This window comes from Cherax quadricarinatus, chromosome 11 (genome assembly GCF_038502225.1).
Source record: "Cherax quadricarinatus isolate ZL_2023a chromosome 11, ASM3850222v1, whole genome shotgun sequence".
Lineage (NCBI taxonomy): Eukaryota > Metazoa > Arthropoda > Malacostraca > Decapoda > Parastacidae > Cherax > Cherax quadricarinatus.
In genome coordinates, this window is record NC_091302.1 from 35458868 (window position 1) to 35480146 (window position 21279).

Genomic DNA, 21279 nt, shown 5'->3' on the forward strand with positions numbered 1-21279 from the left:
TTTCCTCTCTCTCTCCTGAAACCCATGGATAAACACTGATTTAGCCCTTTCCTCCTCCCATTGCCTCTCCCTCTGTGACTCTGGTTCCTGTCTGTACGTGGTCATTTTCTCGCATGTTTTTTTCCAGTGGCTCTTGGTAGCATTGTGCCTCTGCATTTAACCTAACACCCTCTCCACTTGCACCCAGCTGCTCTCCCCTTTCACTCCTTGGCCCTTCTTGGCAGGTTGATATGGCCTTAGCATAATTCATATCTTCATCCTTCCTGTTCGGCCTCTCAGCTTCATATGCTGTGTCTTCTCTGGTCAATGCCCCTGTAACTTGCTTCAGCCTGTTTACCTCATCTTCTAGGACCCTTATCCTGGTTATTGCAGTTTCGACTTGTGCCTCCCAATTCTTCTTCTCCTTCTCCAACCTCTTTTCTAATTTCACAGAAAGCTCTGTCTCCATTTTTTCAGAAAGCTCTCCTAATTTTCTCTCCCACTCTTGTTCCATCCTTTTCCACTGCACCTCCATCCACTCCTCCCTACCAAAACCGTCTGATCCCTGGGTCCTGCGATTCCCCACCATTTTTTTTAAGAGAAAAGTGAGAGAGAGTGAGAGAGAGAGAGAAAGAAGGAAAAGAGGAGAGAGAGTGAGAGAGAGAGAGAAAGAGAGAGGGAAAGTGGAGAAGAGAGAGGGGAGAGTGAGAAGGGAAAAGGGAGAGAGAGAGAGAAAGAGACGGAGAGAAGGGAAAGGTAGAGAGAGAGAGAGAAGGAAAAGGGAGGAGAGAGAGAGAGAGATAGAGAGAGAGAGAGAGAGAGAGAGAGAGAGAGAGAGAGAGAGAGAGAGAGAGAGAGAGAGAGAGAGAGAGAGAGAGAGAGAGAGAGAGAGCGAGAGTGAGAGAGAGAGAGAGAGAGAGAGAGAGAGAGAGAGAGGAGAGAGGGGCAAAGAGAGGGCAAAGAGAGGGCAAAGAGAGGGCAAAGAGATGGGGAGAAGGGGGAGATGGAAGTGAGAGAGGGAGAGAGAGGAGAGAGGGGGGAGAGAGAAGATGGGGAGAGAGAGAGAGATGGGAAATGGGAGAGGGGAGAGATAATGAGAGGGGGAGAGACGTTAGAGGGGGGAGGTGTTAGAGGAAAGAGATGTTAGAGGGGGGGAGGTGTTAGAGGGAAGAGATGTTAGAGGGGAGAGAAAGGAGAGCAGAGAGTTGGGAGAGGGAAGAGAGAGGGATAGGCAAAGGGAGAGATAGGTAGAGAGATATAGGTAGAGAGAGAGATAGGTAGTGAGAGAGATAGGTAGAGAGAGACAGGTAAGGAGAGAGATAGGTAGAGACAGGTATAGGTAGAGAGGTAGTTAGAAAGATAGGTAGAGAGGGAGAGAGATAGGTAGAGACTTAGGTAGAGGTAGAGAGAGAAACAGGTATTGAGAGAGAGATAGGTAGAGAGATAGGTAGAGAGAAGTAGAGAGATAGGTGTTGAGAGAGAAAGAGAGAGAAAGAAAGAGAGGGAGGGATTTCAGGTCAGTTAACAGGAAGGTGTGAAATCCTGTGTATGTGTGAGTGTGTGCATGTGTATGTCTGCATGTGTGCCCCCACTTCTAAGTATTCATACTGCTAATAAATACCAGTAGTAATACCGGTAATTCTAAAACTACCAATAGTAATTCTACCACTTATCAATTCTACTTATAAAACACAGAAAGTAACTAGGTTGTAAAATTTAGCTTGTCTCAGCTTCTAGGAGTGTCTGACGTTACCCCTCGTTACCCTTCACCTTACCTATGCTATTTCTACTCTGATTCTGGTAATAGCTTGCAGGAGTGAGTGTCCAGTATCTAACAGTGATGCAAGACCAGAATCCAGAACCTGACAACATGCAACCACAATAGGTGAGCAATACTTGCACTGGCAGTGGTGCGATGATAGGCTGCCAGATGCTGATCACGTAGTCGTCGTACATAGGCCTTCTATCACTATTGTGATTGTGTGTGTGTGTGTGAGTGTGTGTGTGTGTGTGTGTGTGTGTGTGTGTGTGTGTGTGTGTGTGTGTGTGTGTGTGTGTGTGTGTGTGTGTGTGTGTGTCTGTGTGTGTGTCTGTTTGTGTGTCTGTGTGTGTGTGTTGTGCCGAATAGGTAAAATTGATCAATTAGGAAGAACTCATTTAAAATTAAGTCCTTTCTAAAATTTTGTACCAAAAGAACCTTAGAAAACTTACCTAACCTTATTATAACAAGCGCAATTTAATTTAGCCTAATCCAGGTAACTATATTTTAGATAAGTTTATAATTTAATAATAAACGAACACAATGAAATATAGTTTTTTTTCGTTGAGTTCAGAAAGATTTTTGCGAAATTATTGCATACACAAATTTTCGCTTACCTTACTGGGCAAGAAAAGCGCAAGTTTTATCTATTCGGCACCACACACACACACACACACACACACACACACACGCTCTCTCTTGCTCTCTCTTGCTCTCTCTCTCTCCCATCCATTTTTGCATTTCTCTCTCTCCCACTCTCACACCCGTCCCCTACACCCTTCTCCCACACCTTTCATCCACATCCATTCTCACTCACAGATTCATCCCTCTCCGCCAACCACTTTCCCCTTCTTTTCCCCTCTTCACTTCCGTTTCTTTCTCCCCCCCCACTAACCTCTCGGCCTCCTCCTTGAGGTCAATGGGATGACCGTTGCGGGTCCAGGAGAGGTCAGGTGGAGGGTGACCTCTGGGAGGGACGCACAGAATCTCAGCTCGGTCCCCGGAGGCTGCGGCAACATCCTGCGGCACCGTGCGGAACTCCTCCCGCAGCACTGAAAAGGAGAACGTAAGAACGTATGAGCAGAGGAGCACTGAGGTAGGCCTACTGGCCTACGCTAAACCGGAATTTTTGGCATCTGAAATTTTTATTTGGAACATCGCATGCCTATCCCATGGACGACAGCGGCTACTTTATTGTGCACGCCATACCATCCTGTGGATGGTAGTGGCTAGCTTATTGTGTACCTTGTATCCATCCTGTGGATGGTAGTGGCTAGTTTATTGTGTACCTCGTATCTATCCTGTGGATGGTAGTGGCTAGTTTATTGTGTACCTCGTATCCATCCTGTGGATGGTAGTGGCTAGTTTATTGTGTACCTTGTATCCATCCTGTGGATGGTAGTGGCTAGTTTATTGTGTACCTCGTATCCATCCTGTGGATGGTAGTTGCTAGTTTATTGTGTACCTTGTATCCATCCTGTGGATGGTAGTGGCTAGTTTATTGTGTACCTCGTATCCATCCTGTGGATGGTAGTGGCTAGTTTATTGTGTACCTTGTATCCATCCTGTGGATGGTAGTGGCTAGTTTATTGTCTACCTCGTATTCATCCTGTGGATGGTAGTGGCTAGTTTATTGTGTACCTCGTATCCATCCTGTGGATGGTAGTGGCTAGTTTATTGTGTACCTTGTATCCATCCTGTGGATGGTAGTGGCTAGTTTATTGTGTACCTTGTATCCATCCTGTGGATGGTAGCGGCTAGTTTATTGTGTACCTCGTATCCATCCTGTGGATGGTAGTGGCTAGTTTATTGTGTACCTTGTATCCATCCTGTGGATGGTAGTGGCTAGTTTATTGGTGTACCTCGTATCCATCCTGTGGATGGTAGTGGCTAGTTTATTGTGTACCTCGTATCCATCCTGTGGATGGTAGTGGCTAGTTTATTGTGTACCTCGTATCCATCCTGTGGATGGTAGTGGCTAGTTTATTGTGTACCTTGTATCCATCCTGTGGATGGTAGTGGCTAGTTTATTGTGTACCTCGTATCCATCCTGTTGATGGTAGTGGCTAGTTTATTGTGTACCTTCTATCCATCCTGTGGATGGCAGTGGCTAGTTTATTGTGTACCTCGTATCCATCCTGTGGATGGTAGTTGCCCAGTTTATTGTGTACCTCGTATCCATCCTGTGGATGGTAGTGGCTAGTTTATTGTGTACCTCGTATCCATCCTGTGGATGGTAGTGGCTAGTTTATTGTGTACCTCGTATCCATCCTGTGGATGGTAGTGGCTAGTTTATTGGTGTACCTCGTATCCATCCTGTGGATGGTAGTGGCTAGTTTATTGTGTATCTCATATCCATCCTGTGGATGGTAGTGGCTAGTTTATTGTGTACCTTGTATCCATCCTGTGGATGGTAGTGGCTAGTTTATTGGTGTACCTCGTATCTATCCTGTGGATGGTAGTGGCTAGTTTATTGTGTACCTCGTATCCATCCTGTGGATGGTAGTGGCTAGTTTATTGTGTACCTTGTATCCATCCTGTGGATGGTAGTGGCTAGTTTATTGTGTACCTCGTATCTATCCTGTGGATGGTAGTGGCTAGTTTATTGTGTACCTCGTATCCATCCTGTGGATGGTAGTGGCTAGTTTATTGTGTACCTTGTATCCATCCTGTGGATGGTAGTGGCTAGTTTATTGTGTACCTCGTATCCATCCTGTGGATGGTAGTTGCTAGTTTATTGTGTACCTTGTATCCATCCTGTGGATGGTAGTGGCTAGTTTATTGTGTACCTCGTATCCATCCTGTGGATGGTAGTGGCTAGTTTATTGTGTACCTTGTATCCATCCTGTGGATGGTAGTGGCTAGTTTATTGTCTACCTCGTATTCATCCTGTGGATGGTAGTGGCTAGTTTATTGTGTACCTCGTATCCATCCTGTGGATGGTAGTGGCTAGTTTATTGTGTACCTTGTATCCATCCTGTGGATAGTAGTGGCTAGTTTATTGTGTACCTCGTATCCATCCTGTGGATGGTAGTGGCTAGTTTATTGTGTACCTTGTATCCATCCTGTGGATGGTAGTGGCTAGTTTATTGGTGTACCTCGTATCCATCCTGTGGATGGTAGTGGCTAGTTTATTGTGTACCTCGTATCCATCCTGTGGATGGTAGTGGCTAGTTTATTGTGTACCTCGTATCCATCCTGTGGATGGTAGTGGCTAGTTTATTGTGTACCTTGTATCCATCCTGTGGATGGTAGTGGCTAGTTTATTGTGTACCTCGTATCCATCCTGTTGATGGTAGTGGGTAGTTTATTGTGTACCTTCTATCCATCCTGTGGATGGTAGTGGCTAGTTTATTGTGTACCTCGTATCCATCCTGTGGATGGTAGTGGCTAGTTTATTGTGTACCTTGTATCCATCCTGTGGATGGTAGTGGCTAGTTTATTGTGTACCTTGTATCCATCCTGTGGATGGTAGTGGCTAGTTTATTGTGTATCTCATATCCATCCTGTGGATGCTAGTGGCTAGTTTATTGTGTACCTTGTATCCATCCTGTGGATGGTAGTGGCTAGTTTATTGTGTATCTCATATCCATCCTGTGGATGGTAGTGGCTAGTTTATTGTGTACCTCGTATCCATCCTGTGGATGGTAGTGGCTAGTTTATTGTGTACCTCGTATCCATCCTGTGGATGGTAGTGGCTAGTTTATTGTGTACCTCGTATCCATCCTGTGGATGGTAGTGGCTAGTTTATTGGTGTACCTCGTATCCATCCTGTGGATGGTAGTGGCTAGTTTATTGTGTATCTCATATCCATCCTGTGGATGGTAGTGGCTAGTTTATTGTGTACCTTGTATCCATCCTGTGGATGGTAGTGGCTAGTTTATTGGTGTACCTCGTATCCATCCTGTGGATGGTAGTGGCTAGTTTATTGTGTACCTCGTATCCATCCTGTGGATGGTAGTGGCTAGTTTATTGTGTACCTCGTATCCATCCTGTGGATGGTAGTGGCTAGTTTATTGTGTACCTCGTATCCATCATGTGGATGGTAGTGGCTAGTTTATTGTGTATCTCATATCCATCCTGTGGATGGTAGTGGCTAGTTTATTGTGTACCTCGTATCCATCCTGTGGATGGTAGTGGCTAGTTTATTGTGTACCTCGTATCCATCCTGTGGATGGTAGTGGCTAGTTTATTGTGTACCTCGTATCCATCCTGTGGATGGTAGTGGCTAGTTTATTGTGTACCTCGTATCCATCCTGTGGATGGTAGTGGCTAGTTTATTGTGTATCTTGTATCCATCCTGTGGATGGTAGTGGCTAGTTTATTGTGTACCTTGTATCCATCCTGTGGATGGTAGTGGCTAGTTTATTGTGTATCTCATATCCATCCTGTGAATGGTAGTGGCTAGTTTATTGTGTATCTCATATCCATCGTGATTTACTAAGTTTCTTATCTGAAGAACTTGATAACTATGATTTACCATTGCCAGTTCCTACTATCATTAAACTTACTGAACTTTGCATTGTTGATGCAAAATTTGTATTTAATGATAAGTTTTACACTCAGAAGTTTGGTATGGCAATGGGAAATCCTCTTTCACCTGTTCTTAGTAACCTATACATGGGATTTTTTGAAACAAGATTGCTTAACACAATCCTCCGTAATAGAGCTAAATGGTTCAGATATGTTGATGATATTTTGTGTCTTATGTATAAGAATGTAGATATACACCATTTCCTTGTTTAATTAAATAGCTTAGCCCATTCTATAAACTTTACTGTTGAGTTTGAGGAAAATAACTCACTGTCTTTTCTAGATGTTTTAATTATTAAGGGTAATAATGACTTCAAATTTAAAATTTACAGAAAACCTACAAATAACTGTTCCTATGTACACTATTATTCGTCCCATCAAGATAAAGTTAAACTGTCTGTTTTCTCATCAATGTTTTTGAGAGCTTTACGTATTTGTAGTCCAGAGTTCATAGATGAAGAAATATCCAAAATTTATGAAATAGCCATTCATCTGAATTACCCGAGAAACGTAATTGATAAAACTTTTAAAATTGCTAGAAATATTTTTTTTATAATCCAAAAAGGGACAACCAACCTTATTCAAGTAAAAATATGTTGGTTCTCCCTTACCATGAAAACTTGGTTGATATGCCTTCTCAGAATTCTTTAGACTTTTTATATCAAAGTTGTATTTAAAAATCTTGATACAAAAACTTTTGATAAAGAATCCCCCCCAAAATGCTGACGGATGTGTCTATAAGATTCTTTGTAAAATTTGCGATAAAGTTTATTACGGTCAAACTGGTAAAAGTCTCGAACTTAGATTAAAACATCATAAATATAGCATTAGAACTGGACAAGATTCCAATGCTCTATTTATTCATATAAGAGATTTTAACCATCCAATTGATTTTCAAAAAGTTGAGAAAGTAGTATCAAGCAAGTCCATGGTCGACAGGAATATAATTGAATCTTGTTTCATAAAAAGCAGTTTTGACAATGATATGAATATTTCCTTTGGTTTATATATATTAGATTCATTCATAATTAATAAAATTTGGGAAAATTTTAATAATACATTAAACAAATAATAAATCTTAATTCTTGGGCAAATATTTTGTTAGTGGGATGGATTGCGAAGGACCTGCCTAGTATGGGCCAACAGGCCTGCTGCAGTGTTCCTCCTCACTTATGAGTCAGGTGTCGTCACACGTCAGGTGTTTCTTTGTTGTGGGATGTGATGGTGAGGTGTGGTCTCGACCCTTTATATGCCTTCCTTTGATGTATTGTTGTTATGGTTCCTTGATAATGTGAGAAGTCACGAAAGCGCTTTGACTTTCATATAATCTGATATCACCTGTCTAGCGCAAGCCGGACGCCAAGGTATTGGTCCAGTGTGGTGAGAATGGTAAGGGACTGCGTACCTTGTTCCAAGGTTCGTAGGTTCGAGTCTCCTTCAGCCAGAGATCAGTGTTTGTGTATATTTCGCCTGCTCTTGCGAATTCCTTTCATTGTTAAAATCTCTAGTAAGGCTGATGCATGCAGGGGATGAGATGAAAAGCTGTAAGCCTATTACTGTGACCACGAACGAGTGGTATTGATCAGTAACAACACTGCACTAACCAAGGACTCGAACCCATGCTGATTTGGCCTGGGTAGGGAGTACAACATCCAGTTCCGCTGGATGCCCTAATTGTAAGGATCGTATGGTCCAGTGGATTAGGGCGTCATGCGTTTTCGCCCACCATGAGGCAGGCCAAAGCAGCATGGGTTCGAGTCCTTGGCGAGTGCAGAAGAAGAAAAACTTTATAAAACTGGGTTGCTTAAATGTGCGTGGATGTAGTGCGGATGACAAGAAACAGATGATTGCTGATGTTATGAATGAAAAGAAGTTGGATGTCCTGGCCCTAAGCGAAACAAAGCTGAAGGGGGTAGGAGAGTTTCAGTGGGGGGAAATAAATGGGATTAAATCTGGAGTATCTGAGAGAGTTAGAGCAAAGGAAGGGGTAGCAGTAATGTTAAATGATCAGTTATGGAAGGAGAAAAGAGAATATGAATGTGTAAATTCAAGAATTATGTGGATTAAAGTAAAGGTTGGATGCGAGAAGTGGGTCATAATAAGCGTGTATGCACCTGGAGAAGAGAGGAATGCAGAGGAGAGAGAGAGATTTTGGGAGATGTTAAGTGAATGTATAGGAGCCTTTGAACCAAGTGAGAGAGTAATTGTGGTAGGGGACTTGAATGCTAAAGTAGGAGAAACTTTTAGAGAGGGTGTGGTAGGTAAGTTTGGGGTGCCAGGTGTAAATGATAATGGGAGCCCTTTGATTGAACTTTGTATAGAAAGGGGTTTAGTTATAGGTAATACATATTTTAAGAAAAAGAGGATAAATAAGTATACACGATATGATGTAGGGCGAAATGACAGTAGTTTGTTGGATTATGTATTGGTAGATAAAAGACTGTTGAGTAGACTTCAGGATGTACATGTTTATAGAGGGGCCACAGATATATCAGATCACTTTCTAGTTGTAGCTACACTGAGAGTAAAAGGTAGATGGGATACAAGGAGAATAGAAGCATCAGGGAAGAGAGAGGTGAAGGTTTATAAACTAAAAGAGGAGGCAGTTAGGGTAAGATATAAACAGCTATTGGAGGATAGATGGGCTAATGAGAGCATAGGCAATGGGGTCGAAGAGGTATGGGGTAGGTTTAAAAATGTAGTGTTAGAGTGTTCAGCAGAAGTTTGTGGTTACAGGAAAGTGGGTGCAGGAGGGAAGAGGAGCGATTGGTGGAATGATGATGTAAAGAGAGTAGTAAGGGAGAAAAAGTTAGCATATGAGAAGTTTTTACAAAGTAGAAGTGATGCAAGGAGGGAAGAGTATATGGAGAAAAAGAGAGAAGTTAAGAGAGTGGTGAAGCAATGTAAAAAGAGAGCAAATGAGAGAGTGGGTGAGATGTTATCAACAAATTTTGTTGAAAATAAGAAAAAGTTTTGGAGTGAGATTAACAAGTTAAGAAAGCCTAGAGAACAAATGGATTTGTCAGTTAAAAATAGGAGAGGAGAGTTATTAAATGGAGAGGTAGAGGTATTGGGAAGATGGAAGGAATATTTTGAGGAATTGTTAAATGTTGATGAAGATAGGGAAGCTGTGATTTCGTGTATAGGGCAAGGAGGAATAACATCTTGTAGGAGTGAGGAAGAGCCAGTTGTGAGTGTGGGGGAAGTTCGTGAGGCAGTAGGTAAAATGAAAGGGGGTAAGGCAGCCGGGATTGATGGGATAAAGATAGAAATGTTAAAAGCAGGTGGGGATATAGTTTTGGAGTGGTTGGTGCAATTATTTAATAAATGTATGGAAGAGGGTAAGGTACCTAGGGATTGGCAGAGAGCATGCATAGTTCCTTTGTATAAAGGCAAAGGGGATAAAAGAGAGTGCAAAAATTATAGGGGGATAAGTCTGTTGAGTGTACCTGGTAAAGTGTATGGTAGAGTTATAATTGAAAGAATTAAGAGTAAGACGGAGAATAGGATAGCAGATGAACAAGGAGGCTTTAGGAAAGGTAGGGGGTGTGTGGACCAGGTGTTTACAGTGAAACATATAAGTGAACAGTATTTAGATAAGGCTAAAGAGGTCTTTGTGGCATTTATGGATTTGGAAAAGGCGTATGACAGGGTGGATAGGGGGGGCAATGTGGCAGATGTTGCAAGTGTATGGTGTAGGAGGTAGGTTACTGAAAGCAGTGAAGAGTTTTTACGAGGATAGTGAGGCTCAAGTTAGAGTATGTAGGAAAGAGGGAAATTTTTTCCCAGTAAAAGTAGGCCTTAGACAAGGATGTGTGATGTCACCGTGGTTGTTTAATATATTTATAGATGGGGTTGTAAGAGAAGTAAATGCGAGGGTCTTGGCAAGAGGCGTGGAGTTAAAAGATAAAGAATCACACACAAAGTGGGAGTTGTCACAGCTGCTCTTTGCCGATGACACTGTGCTCTTGGGAGATTCTGAAGAGAAGTTGCAGAGATTGGTGGATGAATTTGGTAGGGTGTGCAAAAGAAGAAAATTAAAGGTGAATACAGGAAAGAGTAAGGTTATGAGGATAACAAAAAGATTAGGTGATGAAAGATTGAATATCAGATTGGAGGGAGAGAGTATGGAGGAGGTGAACGTATTCAGATATTTGGGAGTGGACGTGTCAGCGGATGGGTCTATGAAAGATGAGGTGAATCATAGAATTGATGAGGGAAAAAGAGTGAGTGGTGCACTTAGGAGTCTGTGGAGACAAAGAACTTTGTCCTTGGAGGCAAAGAGGGGAATGTATGAGAGTATAGTTTTACCAACGCTCTTATATGGGTGTGAAGCGTGGGTGATGAATGTTGCAGCGAGGAGAAGGCTGGAGGCAGTGGAGATGTCATGTCTGAGGGCAATGTGTGCTGTGAATATAATGCAGAGAATTCGTAGTTTGGAAGTTAGGAGGAGGTGCGGGATTACCAAAACTGTTGTCCAGAGGGCTGAGGAAGGGTTGTTGAGGTGGTTCGGACATGTAGAGAGAATGGAGCGAAACAGAATGACTTCAAGAGTGTATCAGTCTGTAGTGGAAGGAAGGCGGGGTAGGGGTCGGCCTAGGAAGGGTTGGAGGGAGGGGGTAAAGGAGGTTTTGTGTGCGAGGGGCTTGGACTTCCAGCAGGCATGCGTGAGCGTGTTTGATAGGAGTGAATGGAGACAAATGGTTTTTAATACTTGACGTGCTGTTGGAGTGTGAGTAAAGTAACATTTATGAAGGGATTCAGGGAAACCGGCAGGCCGGACTTGAGTCCTGGAGATGGGAAGTACAGTGCCTGCACTCTGAAGGAGGGGTGTTAATGTTGCAGTTTAAAAACTGTAGTGTAAAGCACCCTTCTGGCAAGACAGTGATGGAGTGAATGATGGTGAAAGTTTTTCTTTTTCGGGCCACCCTGCCTTGGTGGGAATCGGCCGGTGTGATAATAAAAAATAAAAATAAAATATATATGTATATATATATATATATATATATATATATATATATATATATATATATATATATATATATATATATATGTGTGTGTGTGTGTGTGTGCAATAAATATTGAAATGAAAGAAGAATGGGTGAAGTTGCAGTTGGCAGATACTTCCATATTCTCAAGTAGTTTGAATTTCATCCCTAAGTGTCCATCTCAATCCATCAATTACCCGGAGGGGCTGGAAAAGAAACGTACATTTGCCAGAGCTTGTTTCACTACATGCATGTGTGCGCCTGCGGCCCGTGTGTACACAGGAATTACACTGTGTACACAGGAGATTCTTTGTACACATAGAGAGTTGCCAATTAACCAGTAATTGGAGGGGAATTTTTCGATGGCCGTGCGGGGAGATTTTGAGGAAGAATGGCCCCAGGCGGGGAAGAATTCGTAAAGGTTTTCTCCCCTGAATAAGACGAGTTTTGCCTGTGTCGTTTCGCGGTCCCAGACCGCTGCTGCTGCTGCTGCTGCTGCTGCTGCTGCTGCGGTGGTCTGGAATGGTCTTGGAAGAGATGTAATTGCTGGTTGTGTGGGGTGTGGGGGTGGGGGTGAGAGGTGTGGGGGTGACGGGTGGGGTGTGAGAGGTGTGGGGGTGATGGATGAGGGTGGTGAGGTATGGTGCATAAGAAGTGGGGGCACAGAGACGTGGTGGTACTGAGGGGTGAGGGGAAGGGGAAGTGAGATGATGGGGTGAGGGGAAGGGGAAGTGAGATGATGGGGTGAGGGGAAGGGGAAGTGAAATGATGGAGTGAGAATAAGGGTAGTTACGTATGGAGGATGGAAAGAGTAAGGGGACGGATGATGAAAGGGGAAGATGGGCAGGAAAAGAGGAAGGGGGAAAAAGAAGGAGAGCTATTGAGGAAGAAGAGGGAGTAACGAAAGAAGAAAAGAACAAAAAAAAAATCAAGTGGGAAATATACCCAAAAAAATTTTAAGCAGCCTATGTGGAAGCTGGAGGGCGAGGGTTTAGGTTCCACTCTGTCACAGTGTGTTCAACCTCAACACAACCTGCAGGACGAGGGTTCAGGTTCCACTCTGTCACAGTGTGTTCAACCTCAACACAACCTGCAGGACGAGGGTTCAGGTTCCACTCTGTCACAGTGTGTTCAACCTCAACACAACCTGCAGGACAAGGGTTCAGGTTCCACTCTGTCACAGTGTGTTCAACCTCAACACAACCTGCAGGACGAGGGTTCAGGTTCCACTCTGTCACAGTGTGTTCAACCTCAACACAACCTGCAGGACAAGGGTTCAGGTTCCACTCTGTCACAGTGTGTTCAACCTCAACACAACCTGCAGGACGAGGGTTCAGGTTCCACTCTGTCACAGTGTGTTCAACCTCAACACAACCTGCAGGACGAGGGTTCAGGTTCCACTCTGTCACAGTGTGTTCAACCTCAACACAACCTGCAGGACAAGGGTTCAGGTTCCACTCTGTCACAGTGTGTTCAACCTCAACACAACCTGCAGGACGAGGGTTCAGGTTCCACTCTGTCACAGTGTGTTCAACCTCAACACAACCTGCAGGACAAGGGTTCAGGTTCCACTCTGTCACAGTGTGTTCAACCTCAACACAACCTGCAGGACGAGGGTTCAGGTTCCACTCTGTCACAGTGTGTTCAACCTCAACACAACCTGCAGGACAAGGGTTCAGGTTCCACTCTGTCACAGTGTGTTCAACCTCAACACAACCTGGAGGGCGAGGGTTCAGGTTCCACTCTGTCAGAGTGTGTTCAACCTCAACACAACCTGCAGGACGAGGGTTCAGGTTCCACTCTGTCACAGTGTGTTCAACCTTAACACAACCTTGACGGCGAGAGGGTTGCAGGGTGAAAAAAAAAATCATCTCCGTTAAATCTTGCAGATATCTGGAAAATCTTCCAGCTCCTGCACCCAACATCTTGCTCCTGGGGGATTTCAACTTAAGGCACCTAAAATGGAGGAATATAGCAAATAATATTGTTGCAGTAACAACACCAGGAGGCAGCTCTGATGAAAACTCACACTCACACGAGCTTTTAAATCTCTGCACAAAATTCAATTTAAACCAGCAAATAATAGAGCCTACTAGACTGGAGAATACACTAGACCTCATCTTCACTAACAATGATGATCTGATAAGAAATGTCACCATATCAAAAACAATATACTCAGATCACAACATAATTGAGGTTCAGACATGTATGCGTGGAGCCCCAGACCGACATAATGAGACTAGTCACGAGGGAGCATTCACCAAATTCAACTTCAATAACAAAAACATAAAGTGGGACCAAGTAAACCAAGTCCTAACCGATATAAGCTGGGAAGATATACTAAGCAACACAGACCCCAACGTATGCCTAGAACAGATTAACTTGGTGGCACTCGATGTATGCACAAGGCTTATTCCTCTAAGAAAAAGGAGGAGTAGATGTAAAATAGAAAGAGACAGGCGCTCCCTTTACAGGCGACGGAAAAGAATAACAGAGCGGCTAAAAGAGGTCAATATATCTGAAATGCGAAGGGAGACATTGGTCAGAGAAATAGCAAGCATCGAACTCAAGCTAAAGGAATCTTATAGGAGTTAGGAATCTCGGGAAGAACTAAAAGCCATAAATGAAATCGAAAGAAACCCAAAGTATTTCTTCTCCTATGCCAAATCAAAGTCGAGAACAACATCCAGTATTGGGCCCCTACTTAAACAAGATGGGTCCTACACAGATGACAGCAAGGAAATGAGTGAGCTACTCAAGTCCCAATATGACTCAGTTTTTAGCAAGCCGCTAACCAGACTGAGAGTCGACGATCAAAATGAATTTTTTATGAGAGAGCCACAAAATTTGGTTAACACAAGCCTATCCGATGTTATCCTGACGCCAAATGACTTCGAACAAGCGATAAATGACATGCCATGCACTCTGCCCCAGGGCCAGACTCATGGAACTCCGTGTTCATCAAGAACTGCAAGAAGCCCCTATCACGAGCCTTTTCCATCCTATGGAGAGGGAGCATGGACACGGGGGTCGTCCCACAGTTACTAAAAACAACAGACATAGCCCCACTCCACAAAGGGGGCAGTAAAGCAACAGCAAAGAACTACAGACCGATAGCACTAACATCCCATATCATAAAAATCTTTGAAAGGGTCCTAAGAAGCAAGATCACCGCCCATCTAGAAACCCATCAGTTACACAACCCAGGGCAACATGGGTTTAGAACAGGTCGCTCCTGTCTGTCTCAACTACTGGATCACTACGACAAGGTCCTAAATGCACTAGAAGATAAAAAGAATGCAGATGTAATATATACAGACTTTGCAAAAGCCTTCGACAAGTGTGACCATGGCGTAATAGCGCACAAAATGCGTGCTAAAGGAATAACAGGAAAAGTAGGTCGATGGATCTATAATTTCCTCACTAACAGAACACAGAGAGTAGTCGTCAACAGAGTAAAGTCCGAGGCAGCTACGGTGAAATGCTCTGTTCCACAAGGCACAGTACTCGCTCCCATCTTGTTTCTCATCCTCATATCTGACATAGACAAGGATGTCAGCCACAGCACCGTGTCTTCCTTTGCAGATGACACCCGAATCTGCATGACAGTGTCTTCCATTGCTGACACTGCAAGGCTCCAGGCGGACATCAACCGAATCTTTCAGTGGGCTGCAGAAAACAATATGAAGTTCAACGATGAGAAATTTAAATTACTCAGATATGGTAAACACGAGGAAATTAAATCTTCATCAGAGTACAAAACAAATTCTGGCCACAAAATAGAGCGAAACACCAACGTCAAAGACCTGGGAGTGATCATGTCGGAGGATCTCACCTTCAAGGACCATAACATTGTATCAACTGCATCTGCTAGAAAAATGACAGGATGGATAATGAGAACCTTCAAAACTAGGGATGCCAAGCCCATGATGACACTCTTCAGTCACTTGTTTTATCTAGGCTGGAATATTGCTGCACACTAACAGCACCTTTCAAGGCAGGTGAAATTGCTGACCTAGAAAATGTACAGAGAACCTTCACGGCGCGCATAACGGAGATAAAACACCTCAAGTACTGGGAGCGCTTGAAGTTCCTGAACCTGTATTCCCTGGAACGCAGGCGGGAGAGATACATGATTATATACACCTGGAAAATCCTAGAGGGACTAGTACCGAACTTGCACACGAAAATCACTCACTACGAAAGCAAAAGACTTGGCAGACGATGCAACATCCCCCCAATGAAAAGCAGGGGTGTCACTAGCACGTTAAGAGACCATACAATAAGTGTCAGGGGCCCGGGACTGTTCAACTGCCTCCCAGCATACATAAGGGGGATTACCAACAGACCCCTGGCAGTCTTCAAGCTGGCACTGGACAAGCACCTAAAGTCGGTTCCTGACCAGCCGGGCTGTGGCTCGTACGTTGGTTTGCGTGCAGCCAGCAGCAACAGCCTGGTTGATCAGGCTCTGATCCACCAGGAGGCCTGGTCACAGACCGGGCCGCGGGGGCGTTGACCCCCGGAACTCTCTCCAGGTAAACTCTCTCCAGGTAGACTCAGCCTTCGATAAATCCATCATACCACAACTACATAAGAAATACAAAACTAGTCTAAATGCTCTCAGAGTTGTTGTTGGCTACCAGCTATGTTGCTCGTGTGAGAATGATGACAATGATGTACATGGCCCATATTAGATTCTTAATTATGTTGCTCCCATGTTAATGGTAGTAAAGGAAACTTCTCTTCTTCACTTGGAGATAATGTCATACGAAACACTAAAAATGATTCTAGACTATCCTTGCAGTACTAAGGTTCTTAGTATGAGGAAGGAGTTTCTTGTTCCTAGTATCAGTGACAGGATCATTGAGATAAACATTGTACTTGGTATTAGAATGTTAAGAAATGAACCAAACACTATCATTACAAATTTTACTAAATGTTTAGAAGTAAATACACACAGATCTAAATGGGTTGTGAAAATATAAAATTGTATTAAGTTATTTAGCTTTATAAGTTACTCGGACTGTATCGTTGTAGATAACAGGAGCATTTCACCCCTCCATGGAAGATGTAGTCATTTAATGTCACATTCCTACAAGTCCCTCTCAAGAAGCTCACTGTAAGTAATGCCTTCCTTAAATCACTTACAAAGGCAATTGATCAAGAAGTTTCTTTTTTAAACTATTGTTAATAAATATCGCAAATTATATACACTGATGTAAATAAGCGGGAGTCTACTGGCAGGGCTGCATCTGCTCTTGCTGCTACCTTCCTAGATAACAATTATAGCAACCATGTTGAGTTAGGTATACGAATTAACAATTGGGCGTCTACACTGCAAACTAAATTGTTTGCTATCGTAATCTCACTAAAGTTAACTTGGCTCATAAAATGATTAACAACATGTTGACTGGAGAAGACAGATGCAGACTCAAAAATCAGAGACAAGAACGTTAATGTGAATTTTTATGGATTCCATCGCATACTGAGTTACTCCTTCATGAAGGAAAATGTAGAATATAAATTTGGTTTGACGGTGTGAAGCAAGAGGGTTCGAATCCTGGTCCCTCCCTCACACAGTGTAGAGCCGGACAAGAGGGTATTTTTTCTCTCTGCCTGACTGACGCTTGAGAGCCTGGCGAACCCTGTTGTGTTAGTGTTTTATGATGCAAGAGTTGAGGTGTGTGTGTGTGTGTGTGTGTGTGTGTGTGTGTGTGTGTGTGTGTGTGTGTGTGTGTGTGTGTGTGTGTGTGTGTGTGTGTGTGTGTGTGTCTGTGTGTGTGTGTGTGGTATTGTTTATATTTCTCTGTCTGTCTGTCTCTGTCTGTCTGTCTGTCTGTCTGTCTCTCTCTCTCTCTCTCTCTCTCTCTCTCTCTCTCTCTCTCTCTCTCTCTCTCTCTCTCTCTCTCTCTCTCTCTCTCTCTCTCTCTCTCTTTCTCTCTCTTTCTCTATCTATCTATCTTCCTCTTTACTCCTTACCTTCTTCCCATTACCTCTCTTCTTCCTCTCTTCGTTTCTTTTCTGCCTATCCCTATCATAATTCTTCACCCCCCCCCTTTCTACATTTCTTATTTACCCCTTCGTCCTTCCTCCCTCTCTCTCTCTCCCTTCCTCTCTTTCCTCTTTTCCCATCTCCCTTCCCTTTCCTCCCTTCCACCTCCATCATCATCATCTCTCTCTCTCTCTCTCTCTCTCTCTCTCTCTCTCTCTCTCTCTCTCTCTCTCTCTCTCTCTCTCTCTCTCTCTCTCTCTCTCTCTCTCTCTCTCTCTCTCTCTCTCTCTCTCTCTCCACTTCCATCATCTCTCTGGGGATGCTGATGAAACACGAGATTTCATCTTCAAACTGACATAAAAAATCGCTAAAATCCGGTTATATCCTCGTTTTTCAGTCCATTTTTTCGCAAACATTTGTTAATTAATCTACAAGTGCATGGGTCTCAGTTATCCTTTTAATTAACGTTAATAATGGCGCCAGTAACATCGTATGAGTGTTGTTAGTTAACTGTTGTTATTAACATCAACTGAGCGGTTATGCACTGCTGTTGGTAATATCGTGTGAGTGTTGTCAGTTATGTTCTTGTTAGTAACATCGTCTGAGTGTTGTCAGTTATGTTCTTGTTAGTAACATCGTCTGAGTGTTGTCAGTTATGTTCTTGTTAGTAACATCGTCTGAGTGTTGTTAGTTATGTTCTTGTTAGTAACATCGTCTGAGTGTTGTCAGTTATGTTCTTGTTAGTAACATCGTCTGAGTGTTGTCAGTTATGTTCTTGTTAGTAACATCGTCTGAGTGTTGTCAGTTATGTTCTTGTTAGTAACATCGTCTGAGTGTTGTTAATTTCCTTGTTTCTGAGAGGTTTGTGTTGCTTTCTCGTGTGTAGCTGTTTAGCTTGTCGTAAGTCACAGCTACGATAGTTTACCTTAAAGAAGAAGAAAAAGAAGGAAGGAAGGAGAAGAATGAGAAAGTTATTTTATTCTGTTTAATAACCTGGTGGTATGATTTTCCAGGATAATCCAATCCAGCCACCAAACCTGACCTATAATGAATTTGGGACCTTCGATCCTCTTTCCCAGGATGCGACTCATAACAATCTGTTAACACCTGAGTACCTGCTCACTGCTGGGTAAACAGGAGCATGAGGTATTAGGGAAATAACACCAGGTATATAAGTGGAAGGGATAGTTAAGGAATCTGTTTGGCTGCAGATGCATGAGAAACTGTTTTTACATGCCCTCAACAGACACCCAAACCTAGATTAAGGTATCTAGGTATGAAAATGTGGTTTTAATGAGAGATTTTGTCTTTAGCAAAATTAACTGGAGCAATAAAGAACGACAAAGCACAATACTGTGACTGGAATATACAAATAACTCGCATGTAAGAGAGAGAGAGAGAGAGAGAGAGAGAGAGAGAGACTTACGACGACGTTTCGGTCCGACTTGGACCACTTGCAGAATTTGTAGATGAATGGTTCAGAGAACCGACATGTTGATAAATTAGACACATGTGCAACTCTTGGGTATCTTTATTGAGGAAACGTTTCGCCACACAGTGGCTTCATCAGTCCATACAAAGGAGAATCTTGAAGAACAGGAGGAGAATGAGGTAATCAGTCCCTCAACCTTGAGTCGATGTGGTCAATCCATCAATCTTGATGGATTGACCACATCGACTCAAGGTTGAGGGACTGATTACCTCATTCTCCTCCTGTTCTTCAAGATTCTCCTTTGTATGGACTGATGAAGCCACTGTGTGGCGAAACGTTTCCTCAATAAAGATACCCAAGAGTTGCACATGTGTCTAATTTATCACTTGCAGAATCACACTAACACAAAAAAGTGAGGGAGCCACTATATATAGGCGAGGGGGACAGGGACGGGAACAATTTGACAGGAAATCTTGAGTCTAGTGACTTTCTTGATACGGTTCAGGACTACTTTTTAAAACAGTTTGTGACAGAACCAACTAGAGGAAACAATCTGCTTGACTTGGTTCTTGCCAACAAAGATTCACTAATTAATAATCTTGAGGTTAATGATGAGCTTGGGGAAAGTGATCACAAATCACTTAGTTTCAATATATTATGGAATTACCCAATATACTGTAATCAAGTCTCTGTACCAGTCTGTCGATTGGCTGATTTCATGGGATTGGAAAATTACCTGGGTGGGCTAAATTCGGATGATCTGACTATGGGTCGGGTAGCTGGTGTTGGTTGCCAATATGACGTTTTTCAGAGCATAGTTCTAGCTGCCCAGACAACTTTTGTTCCGAATAGGGAAATTAGATCTACCAAAAATGATCCCAAATGGATGAACAATAGATTAAAACATCTCATTGGTCAAAAGAGAGGCATTTTTAGGCGTATCAAAAGAGGGGATGGGCAGTTAAGAAATCAACATATTCAATTAAAGAGAGAAATAAAAAAAAAGAATAAGAAAAGCAAAAAGGGATTATGAGGCTAAAGTCGCAAGGGATTCGAAGATTAACCCAAAAGGGTTCTTTCAGGTATACAGAAGTAAGATTAGGGACAAGATTGGCCAACTTAAGAGTAACTCTGGTAAGATCACTGACAGTGATAAGGAAATGTGTCAAATTTTCAATTCTTACTTTCTCTCAGTTTTTACTCAGGAAGATACTACCGAAATTTCAGAAATAATAAATTATGTAGAACAGGATGATAATAAACTATGCACGATTGCGGCAGAGAAATTAAAACCTAACAAATCCCCAGGCCCTGATGAATTGTTTGCAAGGGTGTTAAAGGAATGTAAAGAGGAAATTTGCAAACCTTTGGCTAATCTTTTCAACATATCACTACAAACAGGTATAGTGCCTGATAAGTGGGAAATGGCAAGGTGACAGGTCCTTAGCTTCGAACTATAGACCAATAAGCCTTACCTCTATAGTGGGAATATTTATGGAATCAATAATTGATAGGGATACATTGATAAATGAATCTCAACACGGTTTTACAAAGGGGCGTTCCTATCTTACGAATTTACTATCTTTTTTCTCTAAGGTGTTTGAGGAGGTAGATCACGGTATTGAATATGATATTGTGTATATGGACTTCAGTAAGGCTTTCGATAGAGTTCCACATCAGAGACTTTTGAGGAAACTTAAGGCACACGGAATACGAGGAGAAATTTTTTTCTGGGTAGAGGCGTGGTTGACAAATAGGCAGCAGAGAGTTTGCATAAATGGAGAGAAATCAGAATGGGGGCACGTCACAAGCGGTGGTCCACAGGGGTCAGTGTTGAGCCCCTTGTTGTTCACAATTTACATAAATGACATAGATGAGGGAATAAATAGCGACATAAGCAAACCTGCTGATGGCACCAAAATAAGCCTTCCAGTTCATTCTATTGAGGACATTAGTGCACTCCAGGATGATTTGAATAGACTGATGCAGTGGTAGAAGTGGCAGTTGCAGTTTAGTATAGACAAATGCAAAGTGCTAAATGTTGGACAGGACAATAACCATGCCACTTATAAGCTGAATAGTGTAGATCTTAATACTACTGTTTGCGAAAAGGATTTATGAGTTCTGGTTAACAGTAATCTGAAACCAAGACAACAGTGCATTAGTGTTTGCAATAAAGCTAACAGAATCCTTGGCTTCATACCTAGAAGTATAAATAATAGAAGCCCTTAGGTTGTTCTTCAACTCTATATATCCTTGGTTAGGCCTCATTTAGACTATGCTGCTCAGTTCTGGTCACCGTATTACAGAATGGATATAAATGCTCTGGAAAACGTACAGAGGAGGATGACAAAGATGATCCCATGTATCAGAAATCTTCCCTATGAGGATAGACTGAGGGCCCTGAATCTGCACTCTCTCGAAAGGCGTAGAATTAGGGGGGATATGATCGAGGTGTATAAATGGAAAACAGGAATAAATAAAGGGAATGTAAATAGCGTACTGAAAATATCCAGCAAAGACAGGGCTCGCAGCAATGGTTTTAAGTTGGAAAAGTTCAGATTCAGGAAGGACATAGGAAAGCACTGGTTTTTGT

The 21279-nt window shown here is 42.7% G+C and overlaps 1 protein-coding gene across 1 annotated transcript in view; it reads right to left on the reverse strand.

Moving 5' to 3' along the window:
- LOC128687454 (roundabout homolog 2-like) overlaps positions 1-21279 on the reverse strand; it is a 437018-nt gene that overhangs the window by 216149 nt on the left and 199590 nt on the right. Inside the window, exon 4 of the mRNA XM_070083865.1 lies at positions 2634-2790. Within this exon, the coding sequence (XP_069939966.1) occupies positions 2634-2790 (157 nt within the window). The remainder of the gene's footprint in view (positions 1-2633; positions 2791-21279) is intronic.